Raw genomic sequence first — 15,712 nt, forward strand, 5'->3', positions numbered from 1 at the left:
GAGGTGCACAGGTGGGAGAGCAGGCGCACAGGTGGGAGAGCAGGCGCACATGTGGGTGAGCAGGTGCACAGGTGGGAGAGGAGGTGCTCAGGTGGGAGAGCAGGTGCACAGCAGGTAGAAGAGCAGGTGCACAGGTGGGAGAGCAGGTGCACAGGTGGGAGAACAGGCATACAGGAGGGAGAGCAGGTGTACAGGTAGGAGAGGAGGTGCACAGCAGGTAGAAGAACAGGTGCACAGGTAGGAGAGGAGGTACACAACAGGTAGAGCAGGTGCACAGAGGGGAAAGAGGTGCAGAGCAGGTGGCAGAGGAGGCGCATGGCAGGTGCAAGTCTGCACAGAAGCCCCTTCCCCTTCTGTACACCTAGTGGATGCACGTGCTCTGCATGGTGGCAATCGGCACTCATGTTCCAGTTTTCATATAGCAGAGTCCTGCTTCATGCTGAGTCTCAGTCACTTCCGGTTTCCAGGCCGGAGTTTCCCATCAGACTGTGGAGTGCTGGGCACCGCCCTCCTACTTGCAGATGTGCTGATGCTGCTGCAGAAATCTGTGTTCACTTGTCCTCCCCTCGCTCTGCACAAGCAGGCCACTGCTTCTGTTTTTACTAGGGGTGAGGAGAGGCTATGAGCCATGCAGTTAGTGCCTTTTTTCCCACCAGCCCAGAGCTCAGAGCAAAGGACCTACCTCCTGTCATCTTCCCAGGTGGCTTTTTTGTCTTTCTAGCTGGTGAGACTCATTGATTCTCTGTGCTTCCCACTGCGTCTGGGATTCTCTCCTCTAGCTTGTTAGCCCTTTCCCCAGGACTCCTTGCTTCAGGACAGAGGTGACTTGGCTTCCTCTTCCCCCACGGATGCTGGCTTCTTGGGCTTTGCCAGGTGCACAGTACCCAACCTGCCACACACAATGCAGCCCCGTTAGCAGGACCAATTCAAGTCTCACTGTGTCTCTTTCAGGTGGTGGTGACCCTGGGGGATCCCAACGTGACCACCCCATCCAGCTCTGTCGGCCTGACCAACATCACCGTGACACCCATCACCACTTCAGCTGGGACTCAGTTTACCAACCTGCAGCCAGTGGCCGTTGGGCACCTTACTGCCCCCGAGCGCCAGCTCCAGCTGGACAACTCCATCCTGACCGTGACCTTTGACACCGTCAGTGGCTCTGCCATGCTGCACAACCGGCCCAGCGAGGTCCAGATCCACCCCCAGCCCGAGGCCTCGAACCCGCAGTCTGTGGCCCATTTCATCAACCTGACCACGCTGGTCAACTCCATCACGCCCCTAGGGAACCAGCTCAGTGAGCAACACCCACTCACCTGGCGGGCTGTGCCCCAGACAGATGTGCTGCCCCCACCGCAGCCCCCTGCACCCCCACAGCAGGCTGCGCCACCCCAGGCGCCGGCGGAGCAGCCGCAGATGTACAGCTACTGAGCTGCAGCTCCGAGCCTGAACATCCGGGAGGGCCCCGGCTCATTGCGTCATAGGGAAAGTCCACTAGCTTTGCAGAGCCATCTTGCGCCTGGCTCACTGGTGCTGGGGTGGTGGCCCACAGTGGGCAGGAGCCTGAAACTCAATCCTCGGTTTGCCTTACCAGGGAGGCGCCATGGGATGGGCCACAGCCGGCCCTGGGACTGTGTCCTGATGCCGAGGTTGGGGACTGGACAGGGTAGAGAAGAAGTGGGGTGCCCAGGACAGGAGGACACAGCGTCCTGTTGTCTGTTCTCTGTAAAGTTGTTATCGTTTAAACCCAGACAGCAGGGCCAGGGATTTAGCCCAGCGGTATAAGTGCCTGCCTGGCAAGTGTGAGGTTGTGAGTTTGATCCCTGGTACCAAAAAACAAAAATCTAGACAGCGTCCACTGGGACAGCACCACAGTGAGTGGTTCTTGTGTGGGAGTTTCTCTATGAGTGGACAGAAACTAAAGGGACATCTGCCTCCTCTCCAGAATATGAATTGGATCTGGTTTATCGAGCACATGTAGGCCAGGGCCATGGTGAGATGTGCTGTGACAGGGCCTGGAGGGTCAGCCTGGGCCAGGGTCCGCAGGGCCACCTTGGGGACGCGGCTGGGGCAGAAGGGGCCTCTTGGGGTATTCATCAGCTGATTTTTAGCAGCTTTTTCCTTTTCTTTTTTAACTATATTTCAACAGGTCTTCAAGCCCCAGCTGTGGCCCACCCATCTTTTGGTTTATCTGAATGGGATCGAGTTGTTTGCACTGTAGGTCAGGGCCTTGGCGGGTCAGCACGGCTGCCGGCTGGCCGTGGTTGAGGGCCAGCCCCCACCCTCTCTGGCTCTGCAGCTGTCTCAGGGTCTCTGCTCCCCAAGGGCATATACTGTGGCTGGAGCCCCGCTGCAAGCCCAGACCGAAGGGCAGGGGGAAGTCCGCGTTTTCTTTCCACACGAGCCCCAGTTCCAAGGGTGAACCACAGTTCCAAAGGGTGCCTACATGAAGAGCAGTTTTCTTATGGGGTCAAGAGTTTGGCTTTTGCCAGGGGAGAAGTGGAGTTGTTCTGGACATAGCAGAACCCAGTGTTCTGCAGGTCTGGAAGCATTGAATGCCTCTTGAGGGGCGGGCACCGTGGGGACACAGGCTACCGCGCATGCGTGTTGTGTGACTGTAGCCAGCAGCACTGGACACCGAGGCAGGAGGAGGTGTGATTGGATCGCTCTGGTCCATCTTTAACACTATCGAAAACATAAGGGAAAACCTTGCTGTATTTGTCCTTGGTTACTTCTTGTCCTCAGTCTTCTGTTACGTGGCGCCATCTGGGAGAAGAGGCAGAGAATGAGCAGCAGAGCTAGGCATGGTGGCGCACACCTGTGATCCCAGCACTCAGGAGGCTGAGACGGGAGGATTGCCGTGTGTTTGAGGGCAGTCTGAGCTGCACAGTGAGACCTTGTCTCAAGATGAGCAGCTCAGCGTGAGCCAGGTGATGGTGCTGCGAGAAGGGGGTTGGGATGGCACGCATGAAACACAACTTTCTCTGAGTTTAACTTCGTTCCACACAGCAGCGGGGCTGGGACTTGTGTGTAGTGTGTGTTGTCCAGAGTCTAGGTTCTTCGCGCCCTTGTGGGGTCCGGAACTTCGGAAACCACGCCGGGGACCCCCTGTTCTGCATCTGCACATTTCGATCCGCCACTGTGGACTCACAGCGGGCGACCATTAGGCTTCTTAATTTATAATTATTTTATGTTATTTATGTAAATAACCAGCTGCTTTCTACACCCTAGCTTCATAAATGAGCTTGGGTTAGGGGTGATTTCTTTTCTAAAACATCGTCTCCATTTTCCAGACAGAAGTAGTCCAGGCACAGTGGAATCAGCAGGCGATCCCAGGCTGTGAGGTAGTTTTTTAGAATCAGCGAAGGTTTTTTCTCTTAGCATCTGCAGAAGCTCCAGGGCAAATTACCCGGAGAAGAAGCCAGACAGGCCTTGGGCTCGGGCTGAAACCTGGCCAGCGTTTATCTTTTTTCCTCTTTCCTCTGCAGCAAAGGCCTTTGGGGTGCAGTTTTATTTTTTTAAAGAAGTCATTTTTGTCCCTAGAGCAAGGCCATGTCTGACGTTTTCAAAGAACCTAATTTAGGATGTGTGGCCAGAGTGCTGCACATGCACTTAACACACACACACAAAGGCCTGGCACTCTGGGAAGCTGAGTTCCCCACGGTCCCTGTGGACACGTGGTCTTACTCGGGTTCCCTCTGAGGCGGGCAGGGTCATCTTGCAGCAGGTGCTATGGTTTGCAGGTAAGAAACTGGACAGCAGAGAAGAGGTACGACTCGGCCCATGGTCACCAGCAGTACACAGTTCTGTGCGTCACTGTCCTAAGGAAAGAGGTGCCTGGGCAGAGGGTGGCCGGGCCACTCTTCCCCGCCAACCTGGATCCCAGGATTGATCCAAGGTGAAAGGACTGGTTCCTAAAGAAGGAATTAGATCCCGCCACGTGGCCCGGGCGTGTTGTGACGCCACCTTGGTTATCATACACTGATAAATTGCGAGATTCCCCTGCAGCCCAGGGACTGGTGGAGCCATGGTCACATGCAGGGACAGCTGCAGGCGGGCGCTCCCGGCCCCTGGCGGGCTCTGGCAGGCGAAGTGTTGTCTCAGGGAAATGCCGCATGCCAGGCACTCTCCCTGGGACTCCGCCGGGGAGGCAGGTCCCGTGTACCTTCTTGTCTCCCCAGTCCGTGCCCAGAGGCCAAGGTGCCTAGCTTCCGGCTACAGGCAGTGTCTGATTTCCTGTGGGATCCTGAACGGTGTCCAAGCTGTACTCCCTGTCACATCGGTTTGTATGACAGTAATAAAAGGTGCTGTGACCTGTGTTTTCACCTGCTGGTCTGTGTTAAACCTACCGCTTGAGATGTTGGCCCGCTTGGTGAAGATTTCAGTTTTTGTTTTTTTTAATCGGTACCGGGGATCGAACTCACCACCATGTACTTGTAAGGCAGGTGCTTATGCCACGGAGCTAAATCCCTGGTCCTAAAGACTTCAGTTTTAAAATCTTACTATTAAGACACACTGCCAAAATGCCCTCAAAATCCAGCCCCTCACTTTCCTGCACTGTCCTGGCTGCCTCGAAGTCCTGAGTGGATTCCAGTGTTTCCAGTGTTAGTCATATGGACTTTGGGGAGCAACCAGGAGTCGCACGGTGCCAGATGGGGTGAATAAGGTGGGTAAAGACAGACTCATGTTTTCATTCTTCTTGTTTTCTGGTGGGTTGCTTTTTTGGTACCGAGAATCAAACTCAGAGCCTTGCACCTGCCAGGCAGGTGCTGTCTGTGCCTGGCGCCCCTGAGCTATAATCCCTGGCAGCTCCTGTTTTTGACAGAAATTGCCACAGGCATTTGGACCAAGGGGTGATGGCAAAAACAGTAAATGTTTACATTTAAATTTGTATTACAGTAAAAGACACATCACCCTCCCGCGTCGTCGCAGCCCTGAGCACACCGAGCCTGTCACTCTGGCCGTGAGTCTGCTCCTGCAGTGTCTTTAAGTTTAAAGATTCGCTGTATCTGTCCCTCAGCCCTGGTACCCGTGACTACTTCGTGTCCCTGCAGCCCCCCAATCCCATGCCCAGGAAAGGTCTGGGTCAGCCACAACTCTGCCGGAGATACTGAGGTGTACAGCTCTCCCAGGGACCATGCAGAGGGTGACCCAACAAGTCTGTGACCTTCTCTGCAGCTCAGATGGATCAAGGGCACAGAGAGGAGGGCTGAGAGGGCCTTGTGGGTCAAGGTCAAGAATGGTCACTGCTTGATCAACCTGGCTTCGATTTCTTGGGAGTGGAGGGGTCCCGTTCAAGTCAGGAGACACCTGGCCATCCCATCTTCAGGGTCCACACTGCCGGGTGCTGGTTTGGGGAGCATAGATGTGTCCTGGTGACCCCCTCCACCCCAGCAGGAAGCAGTGAGAACGCAGGAAGCAAGTTGTGTCTCAGAGTTGACCCCGAATGTGGAAGCTGGCCAGGAACCTGCTCACTGGTGTCACCGTGCAGCTTGGACTGGGCGAGCTGGGCCACCCTCACTCAAGCCTTACGTTGTCCCCGACTGGGTCTATGATACCCCTGGACCCCAAGTTCCCTGAAAGCAAGCAGCACCATCCTGCCTTCCACTTCTTTCTGCCCAAAGCACCACTTCCCTGAGCCTAGTTGGGCCAGAGGTCCGCCCACCGGGTCTGCAGAGCTGTGCCCCCGCCTGTCTCTCCGCAGCAAAAGTGCCCGGCTCAAGAGCTCAAGCCGTAGACCCTGGCATGGCATCTAGCACTCGTTCCTCCTTCTGTCCCTCCCTCACTCGGAGGGCAGTCCTGTAAGGCTGCCTGTCCTGTGTGTCTCACACATCTTTAGTGGCACCTAAAAGCACCCTCGTGTCACAGTGAGTCAGCACTGGATGTGAGCAGGGTCACTGGCACCGTCCCCACTCTGTGTCTGGAGCCTTGGATTTGCTCTCACACGCAGGCTTGCGGGGCTAGGGGTTGGGACCTGGGGTCAGGGCAGGAGCCTCTCCGCTGCCCTGTGCCTCCCGCTGTGCAGCCCGGGGGGGGGGGGGGGGGAGATCCCGCCCAGCACAGCAAGCGCCAGCCACGCAGGTGAGCAGGGACCAGGTGCCGGGAGGCTGCCTAGGCCCACAGCCCTGGTGTGGCGCTGTGCTCGGTGAGAGCGGGGTGGTTACTAAGACGCGAGCTCTTGGTGCAAGCCCTTCTGCCTGAGACCTCGGCTGGGTGGAGCCAACGTCTTCAGGCTTGACCTCATGAAAGACAGTGGGCTGGAGGATCCGGAAGCCTCAAGGGAAGCAGCCCCCCGCCCATACATACCCCACTACAGGGCAGAGTGAGCCCTGCAGACTACATAGGCGGATCAAGGAGAGAGGGCCTGCAGAGGCGGCCAGCGGCCAGCAGGAGGCGTGGTGGAATCCCCCGGGTACCCTGATCACGCATGCGTGGGAGGAAAGCCCCCTATTCCCGCAGCCAGCGAGACCCGGAGCAGGGTGATCTGCGCAGGGCTGCACCTTAGGGAGGAAGCGGGGGCTGCCTGAAGCCGGGGGTGTGGCTCAGCGGCGCGGGCGCTTGCCTGTGAGCCGGGGTCCTGAGTGTGAGTTAAGTCCAAGGCTCCGGACACGAAGAGAGCGGGATGGGGCCAAGGACCCTGCTCTCATCACCGCCCGCGCTGCATGTACCTGTGCTGACTCACTGTGACAGGAGGCTGCTCTTAGGTGCCACTAAAAAGGAAGAATGAATACAACCAGCAGACATGGAAACTCTGTGATATAACACACAAGGATGCAGCTTTTTCTTATTTTACACTTATTGGTACTGGGGCTTGAAACCAGAGTCTTTGCACTGAGCTACATCTCCAGCCCATTTATTTTGAGACAGGATCTCATGAAGTTGTCCAGCAGAACTTAAATTTGTAATCCTGCCTCAGCCTCCAAAGAGCTGAAACTATAGTAATGTGCTGCTGGGCCCAGTTCACAAGAATACAATTTTTGAAAAAAAAAAAAAAATTTGGAAAGATAAGCCTGCATGCAAGATGCTTAGCTGAGTCCCAGAGTGAAGCTCCAGACTTCTCACAGGAATACAGAAATGTCCAGCCCTCCCCCCCCCCCCGCGGAAACACAGGCCGGCAGCCAATCAAAATCTCAGAGAAGAATGGAGACAGCTTGACCCTCGGAGTGGAGTAAACCACCCACCCAGAGCCAACTCGGGAGAGACGGGCTGGTGGACCGGATACCGAGGCAGGGGTTCCCTCTTTCCTGTACCCATGTCCACAGGAAGAGCCAAACAACAATAGACATGGCCAGCATTTTTTATTTATTTATATTTTTATCTAATTTTTAAAAATTCATTTTATTTCAAGGAGAAAAAGAAGAAGAAAAAGAGAGGAGGAGGAGGAAGAGGAAGAAGACCTAAAACAAGATTTCAAAGCACATCAACCAGGGGCAACAATAATATATGCATTGTGCACTGTCGTCCCCAAATCACTCACCCAGCACACAGGACCTCTGCAGTCAGCTGTCTGAACAACACCAGCACATGTCTTTCTCTGCAGTGAACTCAGAGAAAGCAGTAGTATGACTATGTGAACTACTTTTATATACATACACTCACGTACATGTGTTATTTCTTTCAGCTTCTCACACAGACAATACGATGTTTACATGTGTGAGTCTTATTTCACTAACGAGTTTGGCTTCAAGTTGCATCCATTTACCTATAAAAGTCTCCAGTTTATTCTTCTTTACAGCTTGGTAGTACTCCATTGTATAAAAATACCATATCTTTTTTATCCATTCCTGGTCTATGGGCATTTAGATTGTCTCCAAGGTCTGGCTGTTACAAACTGTGCTGATACAATCATGGGTACACATATATCACGGTGGAATGATGATTTTAATTTTTCTGGGAAGATACCCAGCAGGAGAATAGCTGGGTTGAGTGGGGCCTTTATCCTAGTTTTTTGAGGAATCTCCTCACTGATTTCCAGTTGCCCTAGTCTGCACTCCCACCAACAGTGGAGAAGGCGCCTCTTTCCCACAATCCCACCTGCATTTGTTATTGGTTGATTTCTTAATGTTAGCCATTCTTTCTGGGGTGAGGTAGAATCTCAGTGTTGTTTTAATTTTCATCTCTTGGATGACCAGTTATACTGAACATTTTTTCATGTATTTATTTGCCATTTGTATTTCATCTGAAAATTGTATTCAGCTGCCCATTTTTGGACTGGGTCTTTAAATCTGGGAGGACTGAGCTTTCTGAGTTCTTTATACGTTCTCAATAGTAATCCTCTGTCTGAGGAACAGCTGGAAAGCATTTTCCTACCACATGGTGGGTATCTCTTTACTCTGTTGGTGGTTTCTCTTGCTGTGCAAAAGCTTTTGATTAGGATGAGATCGCAGGTATATATATATATATTTATTTATTTATTTTTGGTTTTCTTTTTTTATTGGTACCGGGGATCGAACTCACGACCACCTGCTTGCAAGACAGGTGCTTATACCGCTGAGCTAAATCCCCAGCCATATATATATATATATATATATATATATATAATTTTTTTTTGTCTTTTTCCTTTTTATCGGTACCGGGGATTGAACTCACGACTGCCTGCTTGCAAGGCAGGCACTTATGCCGCTGAGCTAAATCCCCAGCCCCCAGGTATATTTTTTAAAAGACAAAACTAATTGAACTCCCAGAAGTGAAAACTTCTATGACAAGATGAGAAATACCCTGGATCATATTAGCAGCAGATCAGACGACACAGAAGAAAAGATCGGTGAACTCAGAGCCATAAAAACTAACCAAAGTGGACCACAGCCAGGTGTGGTGCTGCACCCTGTGTTCCCCACACTCTGGAGGCTGAGGCAGGAGGATTGCCATGAGTTCAAGGCCAGCCTGGTGAGCCTAGTGAGACCTCATCTCAAAAAGCCAAACTAATAAAAAATTTCAAAAGTGAAACATAAACCAGGAAATCTGGGGTGAGGTTGACAGTAATCCAGCATCGACAAGCCGGGGGCCCCCTGAAGGAGTGAGAGAGAGAGAGAGAGAGAGAGAGAGAGAGAAGGGGGACACACAGAGGAGCAATGAGCACGGTCTTCCCATATTTGGGGAAAAAAAATACTATACCTTTCATGGTCAAAAAGTTCAGTGAGCCCCAAGCGCCAGAATCACAAAGAAAACTCCGTTCAGGCGTAAATAATCAAGTTGTCTGAAGCTGAGATAATAAGATAACCCAAAGTCATCCTGGAGGAAGGCAGTTATGTCCAGAGGAGCAGAGATGCCGGCGGTCAGCTTCGCATTGTGGAAAACACAGCGCAGACACAGCGGGCAGCACCCGCTGTGAGCAGGGAAGCTTCCAAACAGGACTCTGCTAGCACAAGAGACAGCGTCAAATCCAAAAGCCTGAAACGGCCAGGAGAGGGACAGACTGCAGAACAGGGCCAACATCACCTGCTGCTCCTCTGACAGAGGACTGACATCTAGCTTACAAAAAGAGCTCAAAATTTAACCCTCCCAAAACAAAAGACCCAATCTGGAAAATGGACCCTTGAAATGAACAGACATTTACAGGAGTACAGATGACCAGTAAATACACTAAAAAAACGCCCAACATCTCTGACCTTCAGAGAAATGCAAATTAAAATAACGCTGAGATTCCATCTGGCTTCAGAAAGAATGGTTACCATTAAGAAGTCAGATAAGACCAAGGCTGGGGGGCGGGGCTGAGGGAGGGCGCCTTCTGCACTGTTCCTGGGAATGTAAGCCACTGTGAGAGCACAGGGAAATTCTTCAAAAAGCTAAAGCCAGAGATTCCACCGGGCCCAGCTGTTCCCCCTCAAGGTACCGTCTGGAAGGAATTACAAACCTCACATCACAGGGATCCACAATCCACGCATGCCCGTGTTTACAGAGCACAGCTCATAACTCAGCCCTGGTCCCTGGCAGATCAGATGATAAGCAAAGTGTGGCATTTACACACCGTGGAGCTACTTGCCATAAAGAGGGACAAACCAGAGTCATCTGTGGGGAGATGGGTGGCCCTGGAAACCATGTTGAGAGAAATAAGTCAACACCAGGGCTAAAATCCACTTAGCCTCCTTTATAAGAGACGCCCGAAGTCTGAAAAAGGAGTAAAATGAAAGATAGGTACGGGGGCTGGGATTTAGCTCAGCGGCATAAGCGCCTGCCTTGCAAGCAGGCAGTCGTGAGTTCGATCCCTGGTACCGATAAAAAGGAAAAAGACCAAAAAAAAAAAAAAAAAAAAAAAGGAAAGATAGGTACAGGACGTAGGGAGAAGGACCCTTCTCAAACAAGAAGGGGGACCTCACAAGGCCACGAAAAATAAACACTGAAAGGCAGCAAAGGAAGCAAAATAGCTGTCGTGTAAATTCTGTAGCCAGCCAAACTATCTCTCAGAGAAGCCCGATAAAGAATTCCAGATGCACAAAGTCTGGGAAACCTGCAGCCCAGGCACCTTCCCAAGGGCCTCTGGATGGAGAGGAGCAGACACCAAGTGGAACTCTGCACCCATGCAAAGACGGGGAGCAGTGGACATCGGAGGTGCATGCAGAAATGTGGGCAGACTACACGTTCTCACTGTGGGAAGCACTGAAACTCTAAGTTGTTTGTTTTGAGACAGGATCTTGCTGTGTAGCCCAAGCTGGGCTTGAACTTGCAGTGATCCTCCTGCCTCAGTCTCCTTCGAGCTGAGATACAGGCATGTGCCACCATGCCTGGCTGAAATTCTTGGCCAGACATGGTACTTTCCTGTCATGTTAGCTACTGGGGAAGCTGAGACAGGAGGACTTTGAATTTAAGGCCCACCTTGACATCATAGTTGTTATAACTCATGCCCCGGTATAAAATCCAAGGAGGCAAGAGACCGAAAATTTAGGTGGCAAAGGCTTTATTTCCAAGCCTGGCGACCAGTCCCTGGGAGCCAATTTGGAGACTGTGTCCCAGAGACTGAAGGGAGGACTTTAAAAAGAGGCTGGAGGAAAAGGGTGGGGGGAAAAACAAAGAAACCTGCAGAGCCATCAAACTTGTTGACCCGAGTCTGGAAACTGTATTGCTGTCCACTTAGCTCTGACAATCTCGGGAGTTCCTGGTGTTTCTCAAATTACTCCCCTCCTACAGACTGACATTATCTCGGAGTGGCACATCTGCAGCAATATTTGGGGAAGAAAGTGGACAGTTAATTATCCCGGGACAGCTCGTTTTCGCTAGTGGGTGTGAAGGGGTCAAGAGTTACAAGAGGATGAAACTTAAGTTTTACAAAGATCTGATATCTAACTCATTTGATGCATATAGAACAAAAGGAAAGCACCGATTGGGGTTTGGGCCATAGTATTTCCCGGTAATTTCTTTGAAGCTAAACAGTTCTTAAAATTGGGGCAGGCTCATTTTATGACAGATCATCACCGGGTCAGGAAGAGGTCACCAGAAACCCAAATTCTTTATGGCTTAGATAGATAGGTGAGGGGAGAGGGAGGCAATAAGGCGCCATACAGAACAGAAAACGGCGGTTATGTGTCAAGGTCAGGGTAAAGGGTTAAACTCATACACAAATCTCTCTGCACACAAGCAGGTTACTTTAAACAAGTATAAATTAATGGGCCATTCTAGTTTTCTTTAGCTCTTTAGTGGAGAATAGAGGCGCCTAACAGTGATTAACAACCCTTGTTAGCTTGTTTTAGCACAACTTTTGTAGTTTGTAGAGGGCAACAGTGGTTAACATATCAATTAGGTGGGATTCTTGCAATTCTTTACAGAGGAGAGTGTTGCTCAACATATCAGTTAGGTCACTTAACATATCAGTTAGGGAAAAAGGATAAAAAAACACATTTAGTAAGCTACGTTGCAGGTTTGCTATAATACACATATAACAAAGCTATTTTCTTAGAGTACAACAATAGTGAGACCCCCCCTCGTCAAACAACAAAAACAAGATGAAATAAAAGTCTCTGCTCTGGATTTCACACCCCTCACAGCTGCCACTGCCCCTGTGAGGATTGCCATGGGACCCTCCTCCACCCACAGAGCTGGTCACGCCTCCTCCCCTGTGGAGTGGACGTCACTGCTGGCCAGCATGGGTGGCAGAGCAGGTCCCTGATGGCTGCGGGCAGGTTGTGAGGTCAGATTTTATGCCTGCATCTGCCCGCCCCAGTACCCAGGCTTGCTTTGGCCTCGGCTGTATTTCCCAAAGGAAATTGGCTATGGGTTGAGCCCAAACAATTGCTTACCATTCACAGTGAGTCTCAAAAATCTTATGAAGCCGGCATGGTGGCACATACCTGTCATATAATGGGCTGGGGCAGAGTGATTGCCAAGTGTCTGAGGCCAGCCAGGGCTGCCTAGGGAGACCCTGCCTCAAAACAACAAAGCAAACAAAAAGAAAGGACACACAAAAACCAAAGACAAACCATGCTACTCCTCTCCGCGGTGGCTCCGATGGCTGCCACCACAGCTGCGACCCAAAGGGCTCTCTGTGGGTCCAGGCAAGGCTGTGCCCCCCTGATCGTTGGACTGCTCATCCCGGACAGCATTTCGAGGTATTTCAATCCTGGCTGTGTTGAGCAAAAGCCACTAGGAGCCTCTGTGCTGTGTCTCTCTGAGGTCATTACTTCTGTGAAAGGTGCCCAGGGTACAGTCGTTGAAATCTCTTATTTGTGGTTTTTGAGGGGTGAGTTTTTTGAGACAGAATGATGCTTCACAGTTCAGTCTGGCCGTGGGCTCACTAGAACCTCAAACTCCTGGTGATCCTCCTGCCTCAGCCTCATGAGTGTGCCGCCATGCCTACTCTAGAGACTGTCGTGAAACCACCCAACTGTCTGTAATGGGCTGTTTGAAAGGTGGTTTTCTGTTTGCACCTGACTAATATGAGAAGGTGGTTAAAATGAGCTGGTGAGCACTCTAGAAAGAAAACGTGAAGTCTAACACCATGCTTTGAGGAAATAAGAAAAAGACTTTCCCCAGCACAGGAGGATTGTAACAAGGAAGACTCCCGACCTCTTTGCTTTTAAACCAGATGGTGGGGGCACAGCACTCTTCTGTGGTCACAGAAGCCCTAACCCATCAAACAGAGAGAGAAGCGACCTTATCATAACCACCTGGGCTCAGCACCTGACATTTCTGCATTCTAAAGAGGCTCCGAGCCTTCTGACCTGTTACAGGCCGCAGCACTGAGGGCGAGGTCCACCTCTTCCCCTCAGATTAGGAGCCCACGGGTCTTGACAGCACTGCCGGACCAGAATGGGCCGCGATGTCCTGGTTTTCCTGCTCACGTAGGAGGCACACGTGTGTATCCCACAGGGTCAGGTGTGCATGCTGGCTCTGCAGGGCCTGATGAAGTCTGCGGCTGAGCCCCCTCTGATTCCAAAATGTGAAGCCCTAGGTGGCACGCACCTGACACCCAGCACTCAGGAGGCTGAGGCAAGAGGGTCAACACAAGTTCTAGGCCAGCCTGGGCTACAGAATGAGTTCAAGGCCAGCCTGAGCTATAGGGAGGGCCTGTCTCAACCATAGCTGTCTTGGGCAAGGGAGGAGGAAGTAAGAGAGTATTTCCTTCTAGGAAATCACACACACACACACACACACATACACACACACACACGCATGCTCACACCACGTCCAGTGTGAGTATGAGGGTTCCACCTCGTGTTCAGGACAGGCTTTTGTCTGTGATATTAACTCAGTTTGTGTTCCCCCACGGTTGTGTCACCTGTGTGAGTGGGGAACGAACTGAAGCAGCTTCAGAGACCGCTGACTCACTCTTCAGTGCGAAGCATTTTCTTCTTCCTCGGCAAGCACTTCAGACACGGGCCTCTCCTGGTCATTTGCTGTTATTTCTCTTGGGTTCCACAGCCCCAGAATGGTTTAAAATAATTCCGCCAGCCACTCCTTGAACAGAGGATGGACTGACATTGGGGGATATGTAGAACTCAGAAAAGCGAGACCAGGACCTAAGAGACCCGATTCCACAAAGGAGCAGATACTTCTTAGAAGAAGCACAAGAAACCCAGGAATAAAGGCTCCACATCCGGCCAGCAGAGAGACGCAACCAGACAGCGCTAAGACCCAAAAGAGCGGCGTCATCCGGAAGTCAGACGGTAACCGGCTGCCAGGCTCGGGGCGAGGACCCTGCCTCTCTGCCGGGATGCGGACCAGGGCGTGGAAGTCAGCGTGGAGAGTCCCAGAGAGGGACCCTTGAAATGCCGCTCCTTCCAGCTACTTCGCTTCTAGGTATCTCCCCGAGTTAAGGACCTCACACTGCAGCAACTTGTGCGCACCCAAGTTTACAGCAGCGCAGCTCACCATCAGCAGGTGAAGGGTTAAACAGAGCATGGTGTTTGCGCACTGCGGAGCGCTACTCTGCCGCGAAGGACAAACCTGAGTCCTTTGTAGGAAAACGGAGGCACCTTGAGACCGTAATGTTGGGTTAAATAAATGAGACGCATGGGTTTAAATAGTGTGTGCCTTGCCGTAGATGAGAATCCCAAAGTACACATAAATGAAAGAGCAAAATAAAAGTAGGCAACAGGAAACAGAGAGGTGGATCTTTCCCAAATGGGAGGGGACCGGGGGCACAGAGAGGAGGGAAAGGGACATGGAAAAATGAAGCCGTGTGGCCGGGCGTGGTGGCTCACGCCTGCAATCCCAGCACTCGGGAGGCTGAGGCAGGAGGATCACTGTGAGTTTGAGGCCAGCCTGGGCTACATAAAGAGGTCCTGTCTCTAGGAAAACAAAACAAAACAAAGAAAAAAAAAGAACCAAATCTAATTTTTATCAAAACCAACACTGAAAACTGTCCCTGAAAAAAGTGAATAGTTCACCTTTATTTTTAGAAAACAAAATACCATGAGCACTCAGAGTAGCACACAGGGGCCTTGGCATTCTCCTGGGAGTCTTATTGCTCCCCTCCTTTCCCCTCCCCTCCCTTCCCTTCCCGCCTTTTTTTTCTCTCTCTGTCTCTGTGTCTCTGTGTCCAGCCTCTCTGGAGGCTGAAGCAGGAGGATGGCAAGTTCAAGGACAGCCTAGGAAACTCAGCAAGACCTTGTTTCAAAATAAAACAATTTAAAAACCCTGAACGGGGCTGTGATGCTCAGTTGCAGTGGGAGAGCACGCCTGAGGCCCTGGGTCCCACCAGCATTGAGGGAGAAAACAGAAGTCACCGGACACCATTCCCATTGGGCTTTCCGACTTCCAAATGTTGATCCATTGGTGTTTCTTCATGTGAACCGTTTGTTTGTTTGTTGAGACAGGGTCTCTTTTTGTAGTATGGGCTGGCCTGGAACTCATGGCGAGCCTTCTGCCTCAGCCTTTCGAGTGCTTGGGGTTACAGCACTGGGGCATTTGGAGATGGCTCTTTAAAGGTCTGGAAAATATTAGTGCAGGTCCAAAGTCAGACTACAGGTCCAGGCACCCCGGGTGCCTCCTGGGGCCCTCTGTAGCCGGCCATGGCCTCACCCAAGGCGCTTGGGTGCATGTGAGCCAGGAGCAGACAGGATGGAGACAGAGGGGCAGAGACGGGGCTGGGGGAGCAGAGAGGCAAGGTGGCAACAATGGCAGTCAGTAAATACCCGCAGGGAGGTGGCAGGTGGTGGACAGAGGAGACAGGACATGACGGCAGGCGTAGCTAGGTAACAGGAGACAGAGGACACGCCAGGCTGGGTGGCTTGATCCTGAATGACAGCTATGGAGGGTGGCGGTGACCTCGGCTTGCGGGGCT

The 15,712-nt window shown here is 51.7% G+C and overlaps 1 protein-coding gene across 3 annotated transcripts in view; it reads left to right on the plus strand.

The window, feature by feature from the left end:
- Prdm15 (PR/SET domain 15) overlaps positions 1 to 4,322 on the plus strand; it is a 39,896-nt gene extending 35,574 nt beyond the window's left edge. For all 3 annotated transcript variants that reach the window (XM_063224565.1, XM_063224566.1, XM_063224567.1), the window contains one exon: positions 952 to 4,322. In XM_063224565.1, coding sequence (XP_063080635.1) covers positions 952 to 1,428 — 477 coding nt within the window. In that variant the 3' untranslated portion in view covers positions 1,429 to 4,322. The remainder of the gene's footprint in view (positions 1 to 951) is intronic.
- Positions 4,323 to 15,712: the final 11,390 nt, after the last annotated feature.

This window comes from Cavia porcellus, unplaced genomic scaffold, assembly GCF_034190915.1.
Source record: "Cavia porcellus strain 051 isolate PalLab524CR breed Dunkin Hartley unplaced genomic scaffold, mCavPor4.1 scaffold_15, whole genome shotgun sequence".
NCBI classification, from domain to species: Eukaryota; Metazoa; Chordata; class Mammalia; order Rodentia; family Caviidae; genus Cavia; species Cavia porcellus.